This window comes from Elgaria multicarinata, chromosome 4 (assembly GCF_023053635.1).
Source record: "Elgaria multicarinata webbii isolate HBS135686 ecotype San Diego chromosome 4, rElgMul1.1.pri, whole genome shotgun sequence".
In the NCBI taxonomy this organism is placed as follows: domain Eukaryota; kingdom Metazoa; phylum Chordata; class Lepidosauria; order Squamata; family Anguidae; genus Elgaria; species Elgaria multicarinata.
Genome location: NC_086174.1, coordinates 110,618,873 through 110,640,161, shown reverse-complemented (window position 1 = coordinate 110,640,161; position 21,289 = coordinate 110,618,873). Strand labels below are relative to the sequence as shown.

The window sequence follows — 21,289 nt, the reverse complement described above, 5'->3', positions numbered from 1 at the left end:
TTTGTTGTTTTATTTCAGTTTTCTTATTTGAATCTTAGTGCTATGTTGTTCTGGGATGATAAACATTTTTCTCTTAACATATAGAATATCCACGTTTTTTAAAAACTGAAACTCACTTAGTTGAGTAACTGAATTATAAGTTCAAGTATTTAGCATTTCTGAACTTCTAAGACCTTCTCCTTGCTTGGTCTATTCCACACCTTGACGACATTCCCATTCATTTCAATCCAAATGTCAGCAGAGCTTGTAATCGCACATGGAGTAATTCTATGAAGGAAATATATATTTTAAAAAGAAAGAAGGCAGGCACAGATGTACATTTCAAACTTGTTAATGACTTATTTTAATGGCAAGTCATTTCAGAAAAGGCTGAGGAAACTTCTTAGATTAAAAGAGAGGGAACTAGGGGTAGTATCCAGTTGTGCCCAGTACTCATGGTAATGATGTTGTGCTGGTGTAAACCAATGCTTGTGCAACTTAACTTGCTTGCTAGGGCAATATAAAAAAAAAATCACAACTTTGGATACTACCCTAGGATTTCTCCTGTTTATCAAGGACAGGGCAAGAAACAATGGCAACAATCCAACAGAGTTAACAATACACTCCTATACTGTATATGTTTGTTCTGGAATAAGCCCAAAGAGAGAGAATAGTCTCAGGATGTTATAAAAGAAGTTATTGCTGGAAATAAATCTGGGCTTTTCAGCAATAAATTTGCTTATAGCATCCTGAAACTATTCTCTCCCTTTATGTTCATCTTGGATGCTCACCCACCTAGCTCCTCAGAAATAAGCTGTTCTCAAACTTGCTTAGGATGACAGCCCAAGTCTGTTTCTCCACAGGCAATTAAATAATTAATCAAGCTGGTATCAAAATAATTTTTAGTAGGATTTACATTCAGTATAATGTTACTTAAGCTGAGAATATGGAGTAACTAGTTGATCAGTGGAATACGTTCTTTTTGAAAGTACAGCATTTATTGAAAACAGACAATAATTACTTTGAAAATACTTTTATCCTCATGTTTAGCCATGAGCGGCTCTTCTTTAATTTGTGTCCATCTTTGTTGCTTTTATATAGGAACCTCTTTCCCCTATATATGTAGGAATCAGCCTTGTTTGCCTGGAGGCTAAACATTTAAATTGTCAATCTGGCTGCTCTGAAAAATAGCAGAGGAAAAAGATTATTCCTGCTTTCTTCCCATCTTGCAAATAATTTGTCACTGTTACATTTTTTCACCAGCTTTCCCTTTTTTTTATTCGTCACTGAGTAACACATTTTCCAGACCCACAGCAAATATCAATGGAGGGAGAATCTCCGTTCATTTTCTGACCCTCTCCTCACCATGCACAAGCAATGAAGCTGTATATGGTGCACTGAAGAGTCTGGTTTTCTTCATCTCTTGCTTCCCTTGAAGACTTCCTGTCTTCCAAAATAAATAACTGAAATAGGGTTTTTAAGAAGGACAGAGGGAACTGTGTTATGAATAAAAACATTTTTGAGGGGATTTTTTTTTTGCTTATTAATGATATTTCTTTCCTTTTCAAACTTGAATGTGAACCAATTTTTAATCACATCCAAAAATTAAATGTATTTGAAATTCCCTTCAAGTTTGCTCAGAGTTACTGAAGTAATATTGCAGTCTGTTGATTTGGAACTAAATAAATGGATTAAAGCCCCCTTCCATCATATTCATTTAAGTCAGTAAAGGTGCAATAATATACAGTACACACTTATCTGGTAGTAAGTCTCAATAAACAGGATAGCACTGTAGTGCCACATCTTTAGATTAATCATGATAGCAGATAAAATTCCTTCCTTCTTTTGTAATAGTATCTGGAAAATGTGCTCTAACATATTGGGGTAACCTATATTTTCCTTCAGCATAATTTCCTTCAGATGGCAGGGAATGAGCCTGGCCCTTTCTACACCTAAGGGTTATCCCAGGAAAATGGAGGGATTGTCCCTGCTTGCTTCTGGGATCCCCTGTGTGTCATTTGGATGCACGGGGATGATCCTGGGGGGAAAGGCAGGTGTAGAAATGGCCCTTGATAGCTCATAGCATTTGACTTACAAAGACTTTCCTAGTATATGGATATGCTAGAGCTCGATGGAAGAAACCCTCTCAGAATAAAAGTAAGGTAGGCCAAAAGTTGAATAGGCAGACATCATCTTTCACTGGGCCCATAGAAAAGATACCATTCCCTCTAATGAAAGACAGATGTTTAAAGACTGGTGTTACGCACCAAAGAATTAATAAGATATATGACAGCCTAAAGTAATTTTGACAAAGGTTTGTATGTTCAAACCCCTGTCCATAAACACTTATTTTTGCAATCAAGATTGGTGTCAAGGATAAAGAAAACATAAAAACCTACAGATAAAAAAGTGAGGTAGGTAGCCAACGGGAGGAGGCTGGAGAATATGACACAATCATGTGCTGCTGCACACACACACACCAACAGCTAATGTCAAGGATAAGTGTGGTTGGGCACTTAGCAAGGACCCACAGCCCAGCAGGGGCCTATTGACAAGACATCCTGGAATTGCTCCTCCTCCTTCACCGTGGCAACCTGCTTGTTCACCTGTCTCTTGCACCACCAGACAGTGGTGGTGAGAAGGAGGAGCAGTAGATGCCCCTGCCTACTTGCTCACTGGCTCTCTGCCTGTCAGGCAAGCAAGTGGTATTAATGATACAAAAGAGAATGAGGAGTAATAGCAGCTAGCGACAATGGTGGTGAGAATGGCAGACTCACTGGGGGGGGCCCTCCTAAGAGTGACTTGCCCAAGGGAGTCAGCGCTGCTTGCAGTGCCAAGTTCATCTCAAAGGGCAGCTTAGACCATGTTATCGCATGACATTAAAAGCGTAAACTTTAAAAAGTCAAGTTTTGTTGTTCATTGCAACTGAAATATTATTTATTCATTCAATTTGTTAGTTCCCTCTCTACCAATGCATCAAAAAATAAAAATAAAACCCAGCCTTCACCCACATACATAAAATAAAAAGCAATGTGAGGGAATATGTCCTACAAGGTGAAGATATTGAAATGGCCCTCAGAACTACTGCAGTTGCACAGGCCCAGACTTAAAAACACCTTAAAATATAACAAAGCAACACACTAGGGATACTATTGCTAAGAATGTATTCCTGTCTTTAGCCTTTATGAATGTTTCATTTTGTTATGGTTGTTATGTCACACACATGGTTGTTTTTTTAAAGACTCTTTCTGAAAAGGAGAGATCAGAAATGTTGCTTGGATGTACTATTGGAATGTTCTTGGGTCATATGAATATCTTGACTGCATGTATCCATCTTCACTGCATGTGACCATCTCTCTGTTTCTATCTGTTTCTATCCATTCTGTTCAACTTTCACTTCAATGTTTCCAAATCTTGTGAAGAACAACACCGCTGGAGTCTTGCATTCCAAAACAAGACAGTTTAAACTTCCTAAGTGCTAACCTGGAAGAAACACCGAGGTATCCTTGCTAAGTTGTCTAAAATGCCTTATCCAAAAAATAGGGGTGGGTGGACTTCAGGCTTGTGGGATCTACTTGGTGTTTTTTTTTTTACTAGAAACCCCAACATCCACCAATCAGAAACCACTTGAAAAGGAGATATACTTAGAATTAAAAATGCAGTGCATCTAAGCACTCTCAGGCTAGGAATTATTTTTCATTTCAGTTCCAGAACTGAAATGAGAGTACACAAAAGTCTATTCCTGGTTACTTAGAGCTCTCTTAATTTCAGCTGCTTAATTTAGGTGAAAAAAATCATCTTGTTGTTTAACAATTAAGAATATTTCCAATTTACTGCAAAACACCTAGTAGATCCCAATCTACCTTCTGCCCACCCTGGCATAAAATATCAAGTTGTGTTTATAAGCCATTATTTCCTAGCTCTGTGACACACCTGGCTTACTCAACATTCTTGTCCACTCCCTTTATTACTGTTACATTGTTTGTATTAATATATTTTCACTCCTCATTAAATGAATCCTGTAAGGCTACATTTTTACTTGGGTGCCATGTCTGAGCAGAGCAGTAGTCCATTTAGGATTTGGACATCTGTACTTGAGTTTAGGGGAGGAAGGACATGATAATTTGAGTACATGGACCAGCAACAGCTATTTTTGTAGAATATATATAATGCATGGAGCTATCATGTATGAGCTGCTCTCCCAGATACTCTGTGTGGCACAAGAGATCATGAAGCCCCTGCCCCCAAAAATTGTTTCATATTTACCAGGAGACAGGAAAATGTGTGGAAGCTAATGTAACTAACAAACACCACCACCACACCTTTTAAGGAAGTCCCCATGGATTAAATGTTGTCAGAATATTAGCAAAGGTTCAAGGATCTATTATAGACCAATAATTGGGTCAGGCCTTTACACTAGGGCAAACCCATCCCTATCCCCAAATGCCCCTCACCACTGGCTAATCTCTCCCTTTAATTCAACTGCCACCATTAAACTACAGCCCTTTTATTTAACATACCCCTTTTTCCTTAAGGTAGTTGGCCATTAGGCGTGAGGCAAAACAGAACAAAGGTGCCAGAAAGGTAAACAAAGATATACAGTATTTTATTAACAACAACTACTACTACTACTACAACTACAAAGCTTATTATTTTAATAATGCTGTTACTACTATTAAACAGAGTTTCTATACAGTTACCACAAATCAGGTGTTAGAAGCCCCAGTTCTTATTCGTAATCAAACTTAAGCCAATTCCCTTGTCAAGCTCCACCCCACTAAATTCACAGGCCTAACGTGAGGACTTGAAAGGCAGTCAATTCTCTCTGGTCAGATTTGACTGCAACATGGAACCTTCAGTGCTGTTCACGAAACTTCTCCTGAAGTCTTCAGTCTGGTCCAGCAGCTTTTTAGTCTTCAGACTACTATGAACAACTGACACTCAGGCTTCAGCTCATTCCTCCAAAGGCTGCTCCGGGGGTCTTCCTCTCCCCTCTTGCAGACCTTCTTCAGTCTCTACCTCACACGCTCTCAGCTTGGCCTCCTGGCCTTGTAGCTGCTCTTCTTCCCTGCTGATGTCTTCTTCAAGCTTCCCAGCCTCTCATGAGGACATCTCTTCAGGCAACTCCCCAGTTAGGGTAACCACCTGTCAGGATTTCCCTGGAATGGTCCTGGGTTTTGTTCTATCCTGGGGGATTTTCTGAAATTTTCTATAATGTCCTGGAATGACACGCTTTCCCCTTTAAGGCCATCATTAGTGTGGCAGAGGGGATGATGTGCTTTCTGGAGGCATGTCATTCCCCCCCTCCACTATTCCAATCGGGCCCTTAAAGGGGAAAGCGTTGTCATTCAGAGACTATAGAAAAGGCTCCTGTTGGAGCACTGGAGGGGGGTGGGTGGGAATGACACATTTTCCCCTGCTCCGCCCCCACTGGGGCCTTTAAGGCCCCAATTGGAGTGGAGGAGGGGAAAGCACACTTTCCAGGGCCTCTGGAAAGCATGTCATCCCCCCCCACACACACTAATGATGGCCACCATTAGCGTGGCAGGGGAAATGACGTGCTCCCTGGAGGCCCCGACAAGCATGCTTTCCAGCCCCCCCTGCGGAATCCTCTTTTTTGGTTTCCCAAATATGGTCACCCTATCCCCAGTCAGTCTTCTCCTTTCAGACTCTCCCCATTTCCTTATATTCGTTCTGATCAGAACCCTCCAGCCAGTCAGCTTTACCATGGCCAACATTCTATCATCCCATCTCTGTGTAAACATTCAACCAATGGGCATTTTTAGAATGCTCAGTTATTCCCCAATCAGATGGTACCAGTTTCAATCCTACTTTCCCAAATAAATAGATTTTCACCTCTTAGTGGCAACAGTAGCTGCTAATTTACCAGCACACCATATTTACATTGTAACTCCCTGGGTATTAATGAGATGGTGGGGTTTAAAGTATCCAATATCTGAAAGCTGGTATGTACATTTCTCGTAACACAGGCAAGTGGGAATTTGAAGCAGGACATCCCCAACATTCAGGGGAAGCCCTTGAACCCTCTGGATAACCTTGCTAAGTTAAGCTTCTCAATTTTGGACAGCCACAATACTGCTATTGCACAATAGTGGCTAACCAATAAAAAGAGAGGGAGTGCTGTGATGGTGACTGGAATCTCAGTTGGAACAGGTACGGGGGATCTAGGTGGCCAGTGATGACCCCACCAAAGTGCCATTTTGGCACAGTTGGAGAGGCTGTCATTGGCAAGAAGATCATGGCCAGGATCATGATTGGAGTGGGACAGGGGACTGGGCAATATTGGTGGAGCCACATGGAGGACCAAGGGGAAGGCGAGGGGAAAACAACTAACACACTGTTGGTGGTGCAGCCGATCATCTGTCAAGTGCACCAGCCACACACTGGGGATTGTTCACAAACCAACCCCCAATTCATGGCTAGTCACCCACCATGTGTTAGTGTGTTATACAAATGTGCCCAGTCTGTAACAAATAGCTTTTCAGTTGATTAAGGTTATTTGACTCTCAAAACACAAAAGGTATCTCATAATCAAAAGCAGCAAAGCATAACTTGTTAGAGCTAACTATGGCATATAATCAAAATATATCATAGGTCTGATGTTAGTTTGTAATCCCAGTTAGTTTGCATGAATGTGTTCTGTGGTATATTCTTCAAGAAGTATTAGTATAGTACAGCCTTCCTCAACTGGGTGTCTTCCAGATGTGTTGGACTGGTAATGGTCCATGCTAGCTGGCAATGGTGGGAGTTGTAGTCCAGCACATCTGGAGGGCACTAGGTCTAGCACATGATAGTGTTCGAGCTGAATATTGAAAAGTCGTCATCAATTTAATTTTGGTTTAGAAATCATAAAAACCCAATTGAGAAATCTATTGTTACACAAGTTGTACTTTGTTATTTAAAACAAGGGGAAGATATGTCACATTCATAGGCTCAAAATTTATTTTATAACCAGGTTTATATTTAATCAGACTGTGTTATTTGTGTCTTGCATTACCTGAAAGTGTGATACAAAAGCTGCTATTCAGATTTTAATTCAGAAATTACCATTTGGTTAGACTTTAATCAGTAGGAAAATATACTTCTTGGCATTTACAAATGAGTGGATCTGAAAGTGCTGCAAATAGCCATATCTGAGAGATTGAGTCAATTATCTTTTTGTTGCTGTCCTTCAATGCCATGCATTTTGGGAGGGGAAAATATTTTATTCAAAGCCCATGTCCACTAGCCATTCATGAAATCTGGTTTTCACACTTCCATCTACCGGCCGCTTTGCTTGAAGTTTTGATCAAGTTCTTGATCAAAAACCTTTGAACTTTTGATATGTTTCCTGGATTACTTTCTTTTCTTCCTTTTTCATTTTTTTGGCATCTCATTTCACAGGCATTCCAGAAAGGTGGAAAGATATAGCACCCAAAAACAGACTAGGAAAGGCTCTGCATCTGAAACAGAAAGGTAGGACTAATTCTACAATACGCAACGATCATGTGCCTTGATCAGTTCCAGTGTGTTATTTGAATTTTACACATGCCATGACTCTAAATGCTAATAGTTCAACAAAAGCAAAGTCTTCTGCTACAAATAATTTGAAAAATGATTACTAATAATGTTCTAATACATGGTCAATTTTTAGCGAAGGGTAAATTCTGAATAATGACTGGTATAGGGTCTTCTTCCTGGAAGCAATGTATGGCACTCTTGATCCTGAAAGCTTTTTTGCACCCTTAAAACTTTACATGCTAGTTTAAAAAAGTAATAATATATTGGTGAGAAAAATGCATGAAGAGACTAGGAAACTTAAAAAGAAACATCAAGTTATTAGAATGGGCTGCATCCAATTTTACACTCACACAAAGATTTGTTTTTTAATTACTGCAGTCCTTTTTTAAAGTTCTAATGAGCCAGTCAATGAAAAGGAATGCCCCTGTAGATAGATTCTGCTGTTAATATGATTGAGGAAGCCATTCTGACATAAAAGTCATTACATCGCAGGTCAGAGTGTTACTTTCTGAAGTGCAAAGCTGATGGAAACAAAGTTTGAAATAAGAAGATTGAGATTGATTTCTCTGGATATAGACTTGTTCAAAAACCGGCTTAAGAGGACATCTTGCAATTATATGGTTGAATTTTGAAAAACGTTTTCCCCCCTGCTCAAATCAATAGTTGTTTTTTTCTAAAATAGCTTAACATTACTCTAAAGGTTTGATTATGTCTTTTTCTTTATGAAATTCATGGTTCCTTTTTTTTGTTCTAAGGATAATTGTTGCCATCCCACATATATCCCATGTGCAAATATAAGTGGAAGCTATTCCCTTCCCTGCTATATTCATATTGCTCCATTTTTCTACGCTTTTAAGTGGAAACAACCTTAAAAATGCTTTTCCCCAACTAAAGGTTTTTCCTCCTCCTTCTCTCCCACTCCACTTGACTGTTGCTGCAATCCTAAGCACACTTACTAAAGAGTAAACCCCACTGAATACATTGGGATTTCTGAGTAACTGATTTCTGCATCAGTTTCTTCATTTCCTATTTGTAATTGCTCTCACCATGCTTCCCTATGTCATGTTTACTTTAAACTGTTAATAAGGGCAGGGATTGTGTCTAGATGCTTGCTAAATGTCATTGTTGTTAGCTCTAACATTATATGAGTATTCAGATGGGTGAGTGAAGAGTCCACTGGGGCCAGATACGAAGCAGCAGTTTATTGGGATCCCAGGGCCAGCTATCACTGAGCAGAATTCAGGAGGCAAGTTAGAGAGCCCACCTTAAGGAATAATATAGTGAAACCATCATGAACATGTTCTCAGACTATACAGATCAATGGGCCATAGGAGTGGAGTTCTGTATTCCTCTGAGGATAGGGATGGGGTACCTATGGCCCTTTAGATAGTGTTGGACTACAACTTTTATCATCCCTGACCATTGGTCAAGTGGTTGGAGCTAATGCAAGTAGGTGTCCAACAACATCTGGATATTCACAGGTTCATCCTCACCTCACACCTGCCTTGGGAAGCCAAAAAGTTTGAACACTGTAGGGTGACCATATGAAAAGGAGGACAGGGCTCCTGTATCTTTAAAGTTGTATAGAAAAGGGAATTTCAGCAAGTGTCATTTGAATTCATGTAGCACCTGAGGAAATCTTGTCTTCACCATAACAGTTAAAGCTGCAGGAGTCCTGCCCTCTTGACCAGATACAAAAGAGAGGAGGGCACCTGCAGCTTTAACTATTGCAATGAAGAGGGAATTTCACCAGTTGTAGAGAAAATCCCTTTTCTCTACAACTGTTAAAGATACAGGAGCCCTGTCCTTCTTCTCATATGGTCAACCTAGAACACTGTAATAGGGCGTACTACTGGCTTTCATGAAAGCAACTGACTGTGTCACCCACAGTGGCTGATTCAAACATCACACTAAATTATAGTTTAGGATGATGACAATTAGTTGCAGCGAGCCTCAGGCTAGCATGCGCCTTACTTCCCTCTCCTCTTCTGGCACAGCTGTGAGAGAAGGCATATGGAAACTTTAGCTTCTGGCTTTGCTTAACAAGAGCAAACTGTGATTTGATTGATGCAAACCAACTTGCAGCATGTTCTTGTCAAACTAAATTATAGTTAGCGTGATATTCAAGCCAGGCCTGTATCTAGTCTATGTGTGGGCATCTGGTGGTCCTCCAGATGTTTTGCTCCACAATTGAACATAAGAACATAAGAAATGCCATGCTGGATCAGACCAAGGGTCCATCTAGTCCAGCACTCTGTTCACACAGTGGCCAACCAGCCATCAGCCAGGGATGAACAAGCAGGACATGGTGCAACAGGACCCTCCCACCTATGCTACCCAGCAACTGGTGCACACAGGCTTACTGCCTCAAATACTGGAGATAGCACGCAATCATCAGGGCTAGTGGCCATTGATAGCCTTCACCTCCAGGAATTTATCTATCCCCCTTTGAAAGCCATCCAAATTGGTGGCCGTCACTACATCTTGTAGTGAGTTCCATAATTTAACTATGTGCTGTGTGAAGAAGTACTTGCCATCAACTTTAGCAAGCATAGCCAATAGTGAAGCCCAAACATCTGGAGGGCCATAAGTTGCCCACCTCTGATCTAGTCTGACTTCAAAAATAGTGTAGACAAATTAAGACGATGAAAGACTGACTACCATCATAGCTATCAAAATACGGACTACAGTTCTTTTAATGACTAAACAAATAATTATTTGCCTACTGCTAGGTACGTAAACTCAACTGCATATAATTGCATTTGTAACATACTGCTTAATAGGAATAGCCCAATGCAGGCCTGGATCCTCCATGAGGTGCACTCCCTGAGCAGGATGCTCCGGAGCCAGTGGGAGAAGTGCATGGAGAAGCAAACTTTAATGACTCCCCTCCACCTGCAGCCCCCAGTGCCATTTCCAATTCTGTTCCAGAGGGTTCTTCAGAGAGAGGGGACTCCAGAGAGAGGGGGAAGGATTGCCTCCTCCCCCTTCCACCAGGAGCCCTTCATCCATGCAAGGCAGATCTTGGATCCAACTCAGAGGTTTGAATCCTAGGCCAGCACTGTCTCAGGCTCATTCCCTCAACATTTCTTGAGATAAGAATATACATTAATACATGAGTTAAGGTTCTATAATTATAAGCAAGTCATTTTTCTATGGATACATATTTCGGGATAAGTCTCATTGAACCCAATGGGACTTACCTACGTTTAAGCATGCGTTGGAGTGTCCTGTTACAGCAAAATTGTATACATGTCTATCAGTAGTAAGTCCTGTTGAGTTCAATGGAGATTACTCCAAATCAGTGGGCATAAGGTTGAAGCCTTGAATGCATACCCTTTATGGGGGTCAGAGCACAAATGCTGAGGCTTTTTTCTGTTTTCAGTTTTGTAACCTGTAAGAGGGACAACCTGATGTTTACAAGTTGTTGTTATTGTTTTTGTTTTTGTTTGTGTGTCATACTTTAAATATAAAAGAAAAAAGAGCGTAAATGTTAAAATATCATTAGAAGAATGTGTGATTCAGTTCCCAAGATGGCATTTAACCTTCTGAATAAAGTGTTTTACAGACTGAATAAAGTATAATTGGTGGATATATTCTAGCACCTTATTCATTTCTGGAACTGCCATTCTCTCTCATTACTTTCTGTTCTCATATACTAGCTTTGAGATGGAATTCAGAATGAGACATTTCTACTTGTATATTATTGCAGTTCCTCCAATTGTTTATTCTTCAATTACGTACCATGTATTTTGGTGAAACATGAGGATTGCCATTAATGAAGTTGTGGATATGAAGTGCAAAATATATTTAGTCAGATTATGCTTCATTGGATAAATATAACCTCTCTGGGATCAGTTATTGGTTGTCACCCTTGAATCCAGGGCCTGGATAAGCAATTGGACACCTGGGAATTAAAATCTAGTTCAATTTAAATTTAATTCTGAAACTGAGTAACTTTAAGAATATCAGATTTATTTAGGTTGTTGTTTTGCATTGACCCGGTTCGTACGTAGTAAGGGAGGGGGTCCACTCCATCCCACCTACCCAAGTCCACCAGTCACAACTGAAGGATCAGTGTCATTTTATTTCCTTGGTCACCTCTAAGAGACCTGTCTGACTATATATATATACACACACACACACACACACACACGTTTAGGATGCAATGCAACACAAAATTATGTACACATAAGCCTACTTCATTCCAAGAGCTTAAGGGCATTCAACTTTGTTCAGTGTATTTTCAATATGGTGCTATATGAACATTTTTCTTGCCTTATTAAATCCTTTTGGGCATTCCAGGAGTTGCTATGTACACTTCAGCTGATATACACTGGATCATGTTAATGTACATATTTTGCTTTATTTACATAAATGGCAATACAAAAATTCTCAAAGATTAAGTCTGAACCTACAAGTTAAGTAGGATTGCCAACAACTGATCTTAAAAGGCGCTAAAAATTGCTTCCTGTTAGGGAAAACACTGTAGGTCATTACTTCTCATTTGGATTAAGAGTTGCAAGGTTTACAAATCACTACTGTATAAACTGCTCAGAGAGCTTCAGCTATTTGGTATAGAAATGTAATAAATAAATAATAAATAAATAAACTGTCCAGAAAAGAAAGGCTAAGTGAAAACCACTTCCTTGGATGTAATTTTTGTAAATTACCCAGAGAGCTTTGGCCATGTGGCAGTATAGAAATGTAATAAATAACAATTATAACAAGAAAAACAACAACAACAACAACTGTACTACACTTTGTTAAAATAGGTACCCGGGCAGGTAGGAATACAATAAACCCAAACTTTCACAATGTTTTTAAAATATTACCCACACAAACAGTAACTATGGGGCCTCCCACAAGGGAGTCACAACCAACCTTCTGGTAGATCTCATCCTGCAGGCTGCATAGTGCCTCTTTGTGCTATGTCAACACAAGGAACATTGCATAGCCAGGTGTTGCTGCAGGAGTTGGTTATTATTATTATTATTATTATTATTATTATTATTATTATTATTATTATTATTATTCTGGGAATAAAGAGGTAAGGGATAACTGAGCGAAGGAGGTGACTATAGCAGAAGGGAGGGATGAAAAAACCTGGGTAATTGGGGATAGGATATATGTTACATGTGATAGTAGAAAGGGAGAAGAAATGACAGGAAATGGGTAAGAAGACTTTGAAAGGCATATGGAGGGAACAACAGTATAAAATAAATAGTTTTCTCTACATAGAATAGGGATCTATTAATGTTTTGGGTCAGTGGACACATCTGGAATTTTGAGAGACTGTCATGCGCACTCTTACAAAATGGCTCCCATGGAGGGGCTTGCTCATTCATAAAATGGCTATCATGGTGGGCATGGTCAGTCACAAACCATTTATTTCCCAGAAGCAAACTAGTGAGACTAATAGAAAATTAAAAAGCCCAAGAACTTAAGTTCAAGATAAAAGGGGGGGGGGCTGACCTCCAAAATACTCTTTTGGACCTAAATAAAGTGCAGCACTTTGCTTGCATCATGGCAATCTCCTGTGTAAAAATAATTTAAATTGATCTTAAGAAATAAAATTAAAATCAGGTGAGGCAGGGAACCCATGGGCACCATGTTGGAAATCCCAGACTTAGAGCCTCTGGATCAGCAAATTCTTCCCAAAATAGGGAGGCTGAGTAATGATAACTTCCAGAGTCAATTTCTGTACTTAACGTGAAGAAAGCTAAATTTCTTGCTACAAAGAAATAGCCGTGGCAGAGAATCTAGGAATTTTCAAAGAGAGATTTATTATCAATATAGAATGATAGCAGCAGTTGTCAGTGATTATGCCAATGATTTGTCACCACTTTTTGGCTGGTTGGCAGTAGTCATTTTCAGCTCTCTCAAGCAGACCCTAGGGGTAGATAGTTGGAGGTTTGAGAAACCCTGACATATAGAATGAAATAGAATGCTTCTTATTTGTACTACAAATGTTATATTGTGTCTTATGAGATATCCCATTTGGGTTAGGCAATGAAAATAGTGATATATCTGCAGTCTCAGTATTTTCACTTATTATTTCTCTTTCATAGACATATTGCCACAATTGTGCATCTCGATCTCTTTGCCATTTCTCTAAGCTGGCTAACAAAGAGTCTAGTAAACCCTTTCGGCACAATGAGAGAGCTTCTCGCAGGACAGTCGTTTTGTCATTGAAAAATTTTCACCACCCAAATATTGCTCCATATTGGGGCCATACACAATGTTCCTCTAATCACGCATAGCTGAACTGTGCATGACTGTTTCCCCTACACATGGCCCCAGTTTGGATTGGGACCATGGTGCTTTGGGAGAAGAGGGTTTACTTTCCTCCCCTCACCATTTTTGTCCTGAAGTTCCACCCTCCACAGTGTTTAAAAAAGGGGGGGAGTACCCATTGATTCCAGTGGAATAATCTGACCTCCAGAGTAGATTTACAAGGAGCACAGAGTGCTGCAGCAGGAGGAAAGAGGGAGAACAGGAGAACATCCCATAGTGCTCGCAGGCTTCCACTAATGTGATGTTGGATTTAAGCCTATGGCCATAGCCAATGACAGCCACAATATGGATTGGTAGAAAAGCAGGATGAGATTTTGCAGGAGCACTTTTTGCAGGAGCACTTTATCACTGCACCACTGTGTTGGGAGGAGTTGCACTTCTGGGGCTTTTGCATTCTTCAGAGCTTGAAGGAACATGACAATATCTGCCATGGCAAGCCCCAATAGACCAGCATCCAATAGAAGATAACGTTCTAAAACTTATTTTGAGTATGATAGATCTGCGTGTATTGCAAATGCATACCTACTGATCCTAAAGAGAGACTTTGGCATCTTTTCCTTTCTTTTTTTTTGAATGGGCTACTTTAATATGCTTTCTGAGATGCACAAAGGATTTTTGTTTGAATTGCAGGAAGTTCAATCTTAATTAACTACAGTTCTATCTTGTCACTTTATAAGCTCCCTATTTCCAAACATATTTCTGAATAGCAGGAGTGAGCAACTTGTGGCCCTCCAGATGTTTTAGCCTGCAATTTGCATCATCCCTCACATTGGCTGCACTGACTACGGCTGATGGGAGTCACAGGCTAAAACATCTGGAGAAGTTGCCTACCGCTGCTATATAATGAGTGATAAAATTGTTGTGCGATTGTTTACTAAGAAGATTTATGAAGATACTGGGTGTTATTGAGTCTAAAAATCATGGATACAACTATAGAAGGTGTCTGTGTGTGCGTGCGGGCGAGAGAGAGAGAGAGAGAGAGTGAGTGTAGCTTATGTGCAGCTAATGACTGAACCAATGTTTTTTTGGCCCTAATGTTTTAGGGTTCTACTGCCATGTGTTTCTAGAAGGGGACTTCCAACCCCAAGAATCAGTGATCAGCCAGTCATTACTAGGGGGAAACATCACGCTCGCTCAAGGTCGAGTGAGCATTCTAGTATCAGACCATTATGTTCTGTACATCACCTAGCTGCTGGAGGGTCGGCGCCACCTTCTCCACTTCTGACAAGGTTGCTATTAAATGTACAGCACAACATTTGTTTTCTGCCTCCCAGATGTTAATGTGGTGGTGTACTTTCTGGAGTACATGCAGTGCATTCACTCATTCTGACACTCCAATACAATCTGTTCTCCCCTCCCCATGATATCTACACTTTTCTCATATCCTCTGCTCAGCCTATCTTCTTCACTCTCTGGATTGTTTAAGTCATATGAAGGAACATATCACAATAGTTGAAATCTGCCTGTGTTTTGTCTTCTCATTGTTTTGTTGTGTTACGCATTCATATGAAAGCTTTCAGAATATTTCATTTAAAACAATGCACTAAGTAATGCAAACGCCTGTTCTCATAACAAGGGTGTGTTCGCACATCATGCATTTTCTTCATACTCTGTATGGAGAGGGAAATCCCCACAAAAATTCTGGATTCCTAGTATTATATAGAGATTATGTGTGGAGAGAGCAATGAATGGAAGGTCAAGAGTAATTCCTGGTCCTGGGGAAATATTCCCTACCACACCTTATGGAAAGCAAATGGTAGTTTTTGTTGACTTACCTCTCCTTCAGTGATGCTTGACCAGTTCACATTAGTGATTTCTCCTCCCATGACATAATCTGTTATATTTCAAATATATTTCATGGTATTTGTGTGCAGTTCCTGGGAAGAGCAATACAAATTTAGTTCTCTAGAGCTAAAATGTTTAAAGAGGAAAGAAGGAAATAAGAGATGATACATCAAAGTAAAAAGAATTTCTTAGGATATTATTCACGGGGATTCCAGTTGGTGATGTGTGAACATACTCTAGCATTTACAAGTCAGGTTTTACATATTTTCTAGTTCTTTAAAATTGTCTTTATAATTAGCTTTATACTGGTACTAATATGTCTGAAAGTGTATGCAAGCTTTCAATTGGATGAGAGACTTTAAATTCTATTGAAAGTACTTTGGGACTTTTTAACTCCTACCAGACATGCACTGTCAGTTTTACAGTCCATGTGTTCATCAATAGTTATGTTTTAAAGAAGGGAATGCTGAGAATAGCCATCTGGAGATACACACATATACACGTGCACATAGGTAAATAGACCTCTCTCACACACACACACGCATTTGCAACTATTGTTACTGATAGCTTTTTGAACAGAACAGGCTAGACATTTGAAAACAAAAACATTTTTCAATTCCAAATTCACACAGGGGCGATGATTTCACTGTTTCTGGATCAGTGATGATTTCCCCCCCTGGAGTTGAGAGACTTTTCTCTAGTCTAGAAACTATGGATTTTTTTTCTAGTCTAGAAAATGTCTTTTAAATTTTACACACTTAAAGAGACTAAAGAGAATGGAATGGATGGCATATGTACAAAGTAAGGTATTTCTCTCTGTTTTACATACATTTTTAACAAAGGTATTATAACAAAAGTGCTTGCATTGTCTCATTGGTTCAGATGTCTGTTACATCATCCCATTTAATCTTAATTCTGCCTGCAGAATGCATCAACCAGGAAGTCCTATGCAGCCATCTCCAGCAGACACACCCTTCAGCAGCCGGAGGGGGAGACAGCTTCCACAAGTTCCTATCAGGAGTGGCAGTATAGAGCAAGGTATCAAATAACAAGCTTATAGTTCAAAACCTAGGTTTGTTTTCCTCCCTTCTCCTGCCTTATAGAGACATCGTTTGATCTTGTTTAATGGAATCTTCAGTGCTTTATTGATTTCTACTGATAAAGCAGAATGGTTGAATACAAATGGATTGCAAACTAGTGGTGTGCGGTTGATTATTGCATAGTTTTTAAAAAACTTATATTTTCTGACAATGTATGCACCTTAAAAGTTCACATACTTATAGTTAGTTGCGATCTCATTCATTCTGGGTTCTAGGCAAGGGCTGATTAAGATGGTTGAGAATAACCAATTCTATTCCATTTTGTCTTCTTAGCTGGAACTGACTAATTGTAATTTGCTGACAGGAATGTGAACAGTACTAATTATATCCCTTTCTGAGCATGTCAACGGTCAAGTGCAAAAGCAGGGGGAAGTTCATGTACTATCCAGGAAACACAAAGGAATCAATGAGCAACACATTTGAGTGAAAACATAAAACAGGTGGTTAAGAAAGATACTGTATTGAATGAAGCTATTATCCAACAAGTACCAATATCTATGTTTTTTCATCTTATTTACAACAGCTTAATTACTGGATTATAGAAAAAAATCTGCTTATTTTTTTTTAAGGGAAAACAAATCCTATCTAGGCTCACACTAGAAATTCTACACAATTTACTTACAGCACAATCCTATGCCTGCCTACTCGGATGTAAGTCCCATTGAGTTCAGTGGAATTTACTCTCAGTTAAATTTATATAGGATCACAGCCTTAGACTTTTTATATTTTAATTACATTAAATAATTCAGAACTCAGAGTGAAGTCTTTGAGTTTTCCTGTTGCATAGTAGGTTAATGTCTTACATCCTGCAGATATGAATATGTATTGTCAATGAGATGACTCAAACATTTATTCATGCATCATATAGGTGCGAGTTTCCTAATGAAAAAGGAATGAGAAGCATCATTGAAGAATTACTAAATATCTACAGATTATGTCAGAAAGTGGGTTTCTATTACATATATCCATTTTCACCTAGATATTTTCTACTTTATGTTTCTGATTTTGATGTGTACTATACTTGCTCCTCCTGTTGTCATGATTTAAGATCTTGTTGGTTTAAGAACTTGTTTAAAAACTACATTGCAGATCAAATGATTGTGTTTTCACAGAATGTCAATAATATGGAAGTGATCAAGAGAGAGAGAATTTTGTGGATATTCATATATAATTTTTCTGTTGACATAATATATCATAAAAAGTCATCGAGTATAGTTTGCATTTTGAAATTATTTTTTCAGAAGTGTGGAAAGTCTTTCATACAATGCCTTATTACATTTCAGTTCATATGATGCTAACATGATTTGGAAATCTGTGATCAGCTTGTTTCAAATCACAAGACTGGAAAATTAGAGTGGTTGCTTTAATGTAGAAAACAAGCAAGGAAAAATAGAACTGGAGGATTTCATTACATGGTTGCTCTTTCACTTAAATGCACTTAATTTCACTTCTTATCGGGGTTGAGTTACCCTTCGCTGGTAAAAATTTCATGTAGTGAGTCTGGGTGAAGATTTTCTGACTGGTTTCTACTGTTGTTGAAGTGACGGACTTGTTTTATTAAAAGGTGCCATTCCTTTTGAGTATCTTTACAACTGGTGTAATTTAGCGTGGGTCCTCACATCCATTTTGTGCATTTTCTATTTGTCTGACATATCCACTAGACTTACGGTATTTCTATTAGGAAAACATGTGAGCCCACACTATGGGTTATTTATGTAGAGATAGAATTAGTTATTAAAGTATGGAGGTGTTATTATTTTAATCATTACCTTAAATGACTTGAAAACTGTTTTTATATATTTAGCCAAATTCTGCCATTTGATGTTCTTGCCAATCCTCCATTAGCCCAATGAGAAACAGAAAACTGGTATAAGTGTGACTTCGTCCAACCATTACGTTGTTCTGCAGTTCTCTGACTTGGCAACAATGACAAGACCCCTGAGCAGAACCTTTGAGTCAAATCACTCAAGCATCTATATTGATCAAATTGGAGCAACACAGAACTGTCCAGATTTGTCCCTGGTGTATCTTTGTGGACAATGGATGGCTTTCTTCCATTCTTTCTAAGAGAAAAAGGAGATTGAAGATCTGGTCAGCTTCAGTGCTGATCTATTTGAAAAAAGAGAAATATATGCATTGTAGAAGTATATAAATAGAGAAATATATGCATGGTAATATATTAGGGTTTTCAGGAAAGCCGAAGATGTAGATTTTGCATGATATTGAAATCATATTGATGCATATTGAAATCAAGGAGAGGTTTAATTGAACTTATTAGGCGTTAACTCAATGACAAAATTCATTCCTAGTGATATTAATCTAATGTGCTGGGTGCATTCTTATAATTCTAGAAGACTGGCATATATTTTTTCTTATACTAATGGAATGGATACAAAAATAGTCCAGAATGTTTGTATTAAGAACTAAAGAGTGAATTAGAAACAGTAACAAATGTCAATAACCTAAAATTGACTGTATTGATTACTATTATAGAAGAGGGATGTTGACAGTGAAACAAGGAATATATGTTGATTTTATTGGAGGTAACAAATCATTTTCTTGTATAACCCTTGAGAAATAATTGTCCTAGTGCATGCAATCAATAAAAAGAGAGCATGCAAGGGTATAAATGTGAATGAGGGAGGTGGAAAAAGATATAGAGTTAAATGCAGGACAGATCCAGAGAAATTATACAGTTTTTAAGACAGTAACAACCAGATTCTGTTATTCTTTTTGTGGATTTCCCATTTCTTTTGAACATACTGACAAACTGGGACTTCATTACTGTCATTTATAATGTCAGGACTGTATCTGTATACCTTATGCATTTGCTTGGATTTGAATCCCATTTCAGTGGAATTAGGTTATCAGTATCATTTTAGGACTGCAGCCAGTATGCAATTAGGTTGATTGAAAAACCATCAGGTGTCTTGCTACTATCTTTGAAAAACCATCAAGTTTCTTGCCACTATCTTTCAAATGCCTTTACTCTCCCCTGCAACAGTACTTTACACTAATAGCAAAGAGGTCTTCACATATATTCCTAAAACAGTATGTAATTTAAAATGTATAAACTTCTTGAGTTTTCAGCACAGTGATGTTATCATAGTTACATACTATTTGGCATAGTATAACTTTCTAAAAGTGCAGTAAAAATCAATGGTTTTTGTTCATCAAAAGTATCATAACTCATGGTGAGGCTGACTCCATGTTATCAGTGTACGAGTATGCATAGAGCTTTTGTTGAAGGCAAATAGTTTTATTTGTTGCCAAAATAATAATGTGGAGGTGTTAAATACAGAAGCGAGGGGAAAATGTTTGAACTCGCATTGTGTTTCTTTGAGGCCGTATTGCCACTTCCGGTGTGGTTGAATAATTCTTTAAAAACAATTATGAGGTCATTGCGATGTTTATACTAATAAGAATGCAGTTCTTCTTAGAATGAATCCCTCAGGCTGAGTGTATTACACTTTAAATTGTGAACCTCTCATCTTTATTGCTCAAGTACAAGTGAAAGTGTGCAGAAAAGGCATTGCATTCTTTCTCCTACAGTATGTTTAACATTAAAATGTACTGATTAATTACAGTGAATGTAGCAGAAATTAATGTCGGTCTAAAAAAAAATCAGTGTTCAGTTGCAATGTGAAAGTATAGCACAACTTGAAATCAATAGGACATAAGCATGTGATTTTGCTCTGATTTGGAAGCAACAGAGTTGTTGGAATTTCTAAACCAATGGAATATTTGGGTGGGCTATATTATATGTAAAGGTAACATAGCAAAATATTTCAATTTTCATGACATCCTTTTGTTTGGTTTAACAGACAGTGCTATCCACCAAACTTTGCCCAAAAGTCATTTTTAGATGACATATCTATGATGTTCTGCTCATTTACACTTCAAAAGGCATTGAACCTGGTTCACTGAAAATAAAATACAACTCCATATGGAACTAAGATGTGATTAAGGCCATTTTTTATTCTGCAGGATTTGGCACTGTATTATGAGTAATCTAATCCAAGTATTCAGCAATTTAGGTTTCAGACTGAAAAACTATTGACTGAAACGGCTTATTTCCTGTTCACATGGTTGTTTTAAAGGGCTCTTGAAATTTTATCTTAAAAGCATGACATTTGTTGGACTGCTGCTATATGGAAACACACACATACATACACACAACTATTGAATTTTTAAAAAGTGGATGTGGGTTTTCAAAGGGACAAAAATATGTTTAGTAAGATGTGTAAGAAAGCAAGCTATTTTTAATTGTCATTGTTGGGGGAAAGTTGTAAATATTAGATGACAATTGCTCATTGAAGAGACACTGAGTAGCATATTCATTCATTCAATCTTTGGTTAACATACTCCCATAGGTGCCTCACCCTTTGTGTGTGTGACCCTGCTCTTCCATTGTTTGCAATGCAAGCTTTGCTTTAGTTGTGTTGGACTGAACTGGAGAGTGCTTTCTGATACAATCGCATATGTTTTAATACTGGTCTAATTAAGTGCAATATGTAAGTACTCTAATCTGGAATGGATAAAAAGAAAATACCTGCTCCATGTACATTTTAGTCTTGTAGTACACTTTATTTTGGATTTAATGTGAA

General features: G+C 38.4%; 1 protein-coding gene across 31 annotated transcripts in view; it reads left to right on the top strand.

Moving 5' to 3' along the window:
* The window catches only part of RIMS1 (regulating synaptic membrane exocytosis 1), a 278,881-nt gene that overhangs the window by 187,475 nt on the left and 70,117 nt on the right, over positions 1-21,289 (top strand). For 12 of the 31 annotated variants that reach the window (XM_063124987.1, XM_063124976.1, XM_063124982.1 and 9 more), the window contains one exon: positions 16,508-16,620. In XM_063124987.1, coding sequence (XP_062981057.1) covers positions 16,508-16,620 — 113 coding nt within the window. Of the gene's footprint in view, positions 1-3,401; positions 3,480-7,383; positions 7,456-14,840; positions 15,027-16,507; positions 16,621-21,289 lie in introns of those variants that run through there. The other 19 variants (XM_063124984.1, XM_063124973.1, XM_063124980.1 and 16 more) reach the window with 4 other exon arrangements.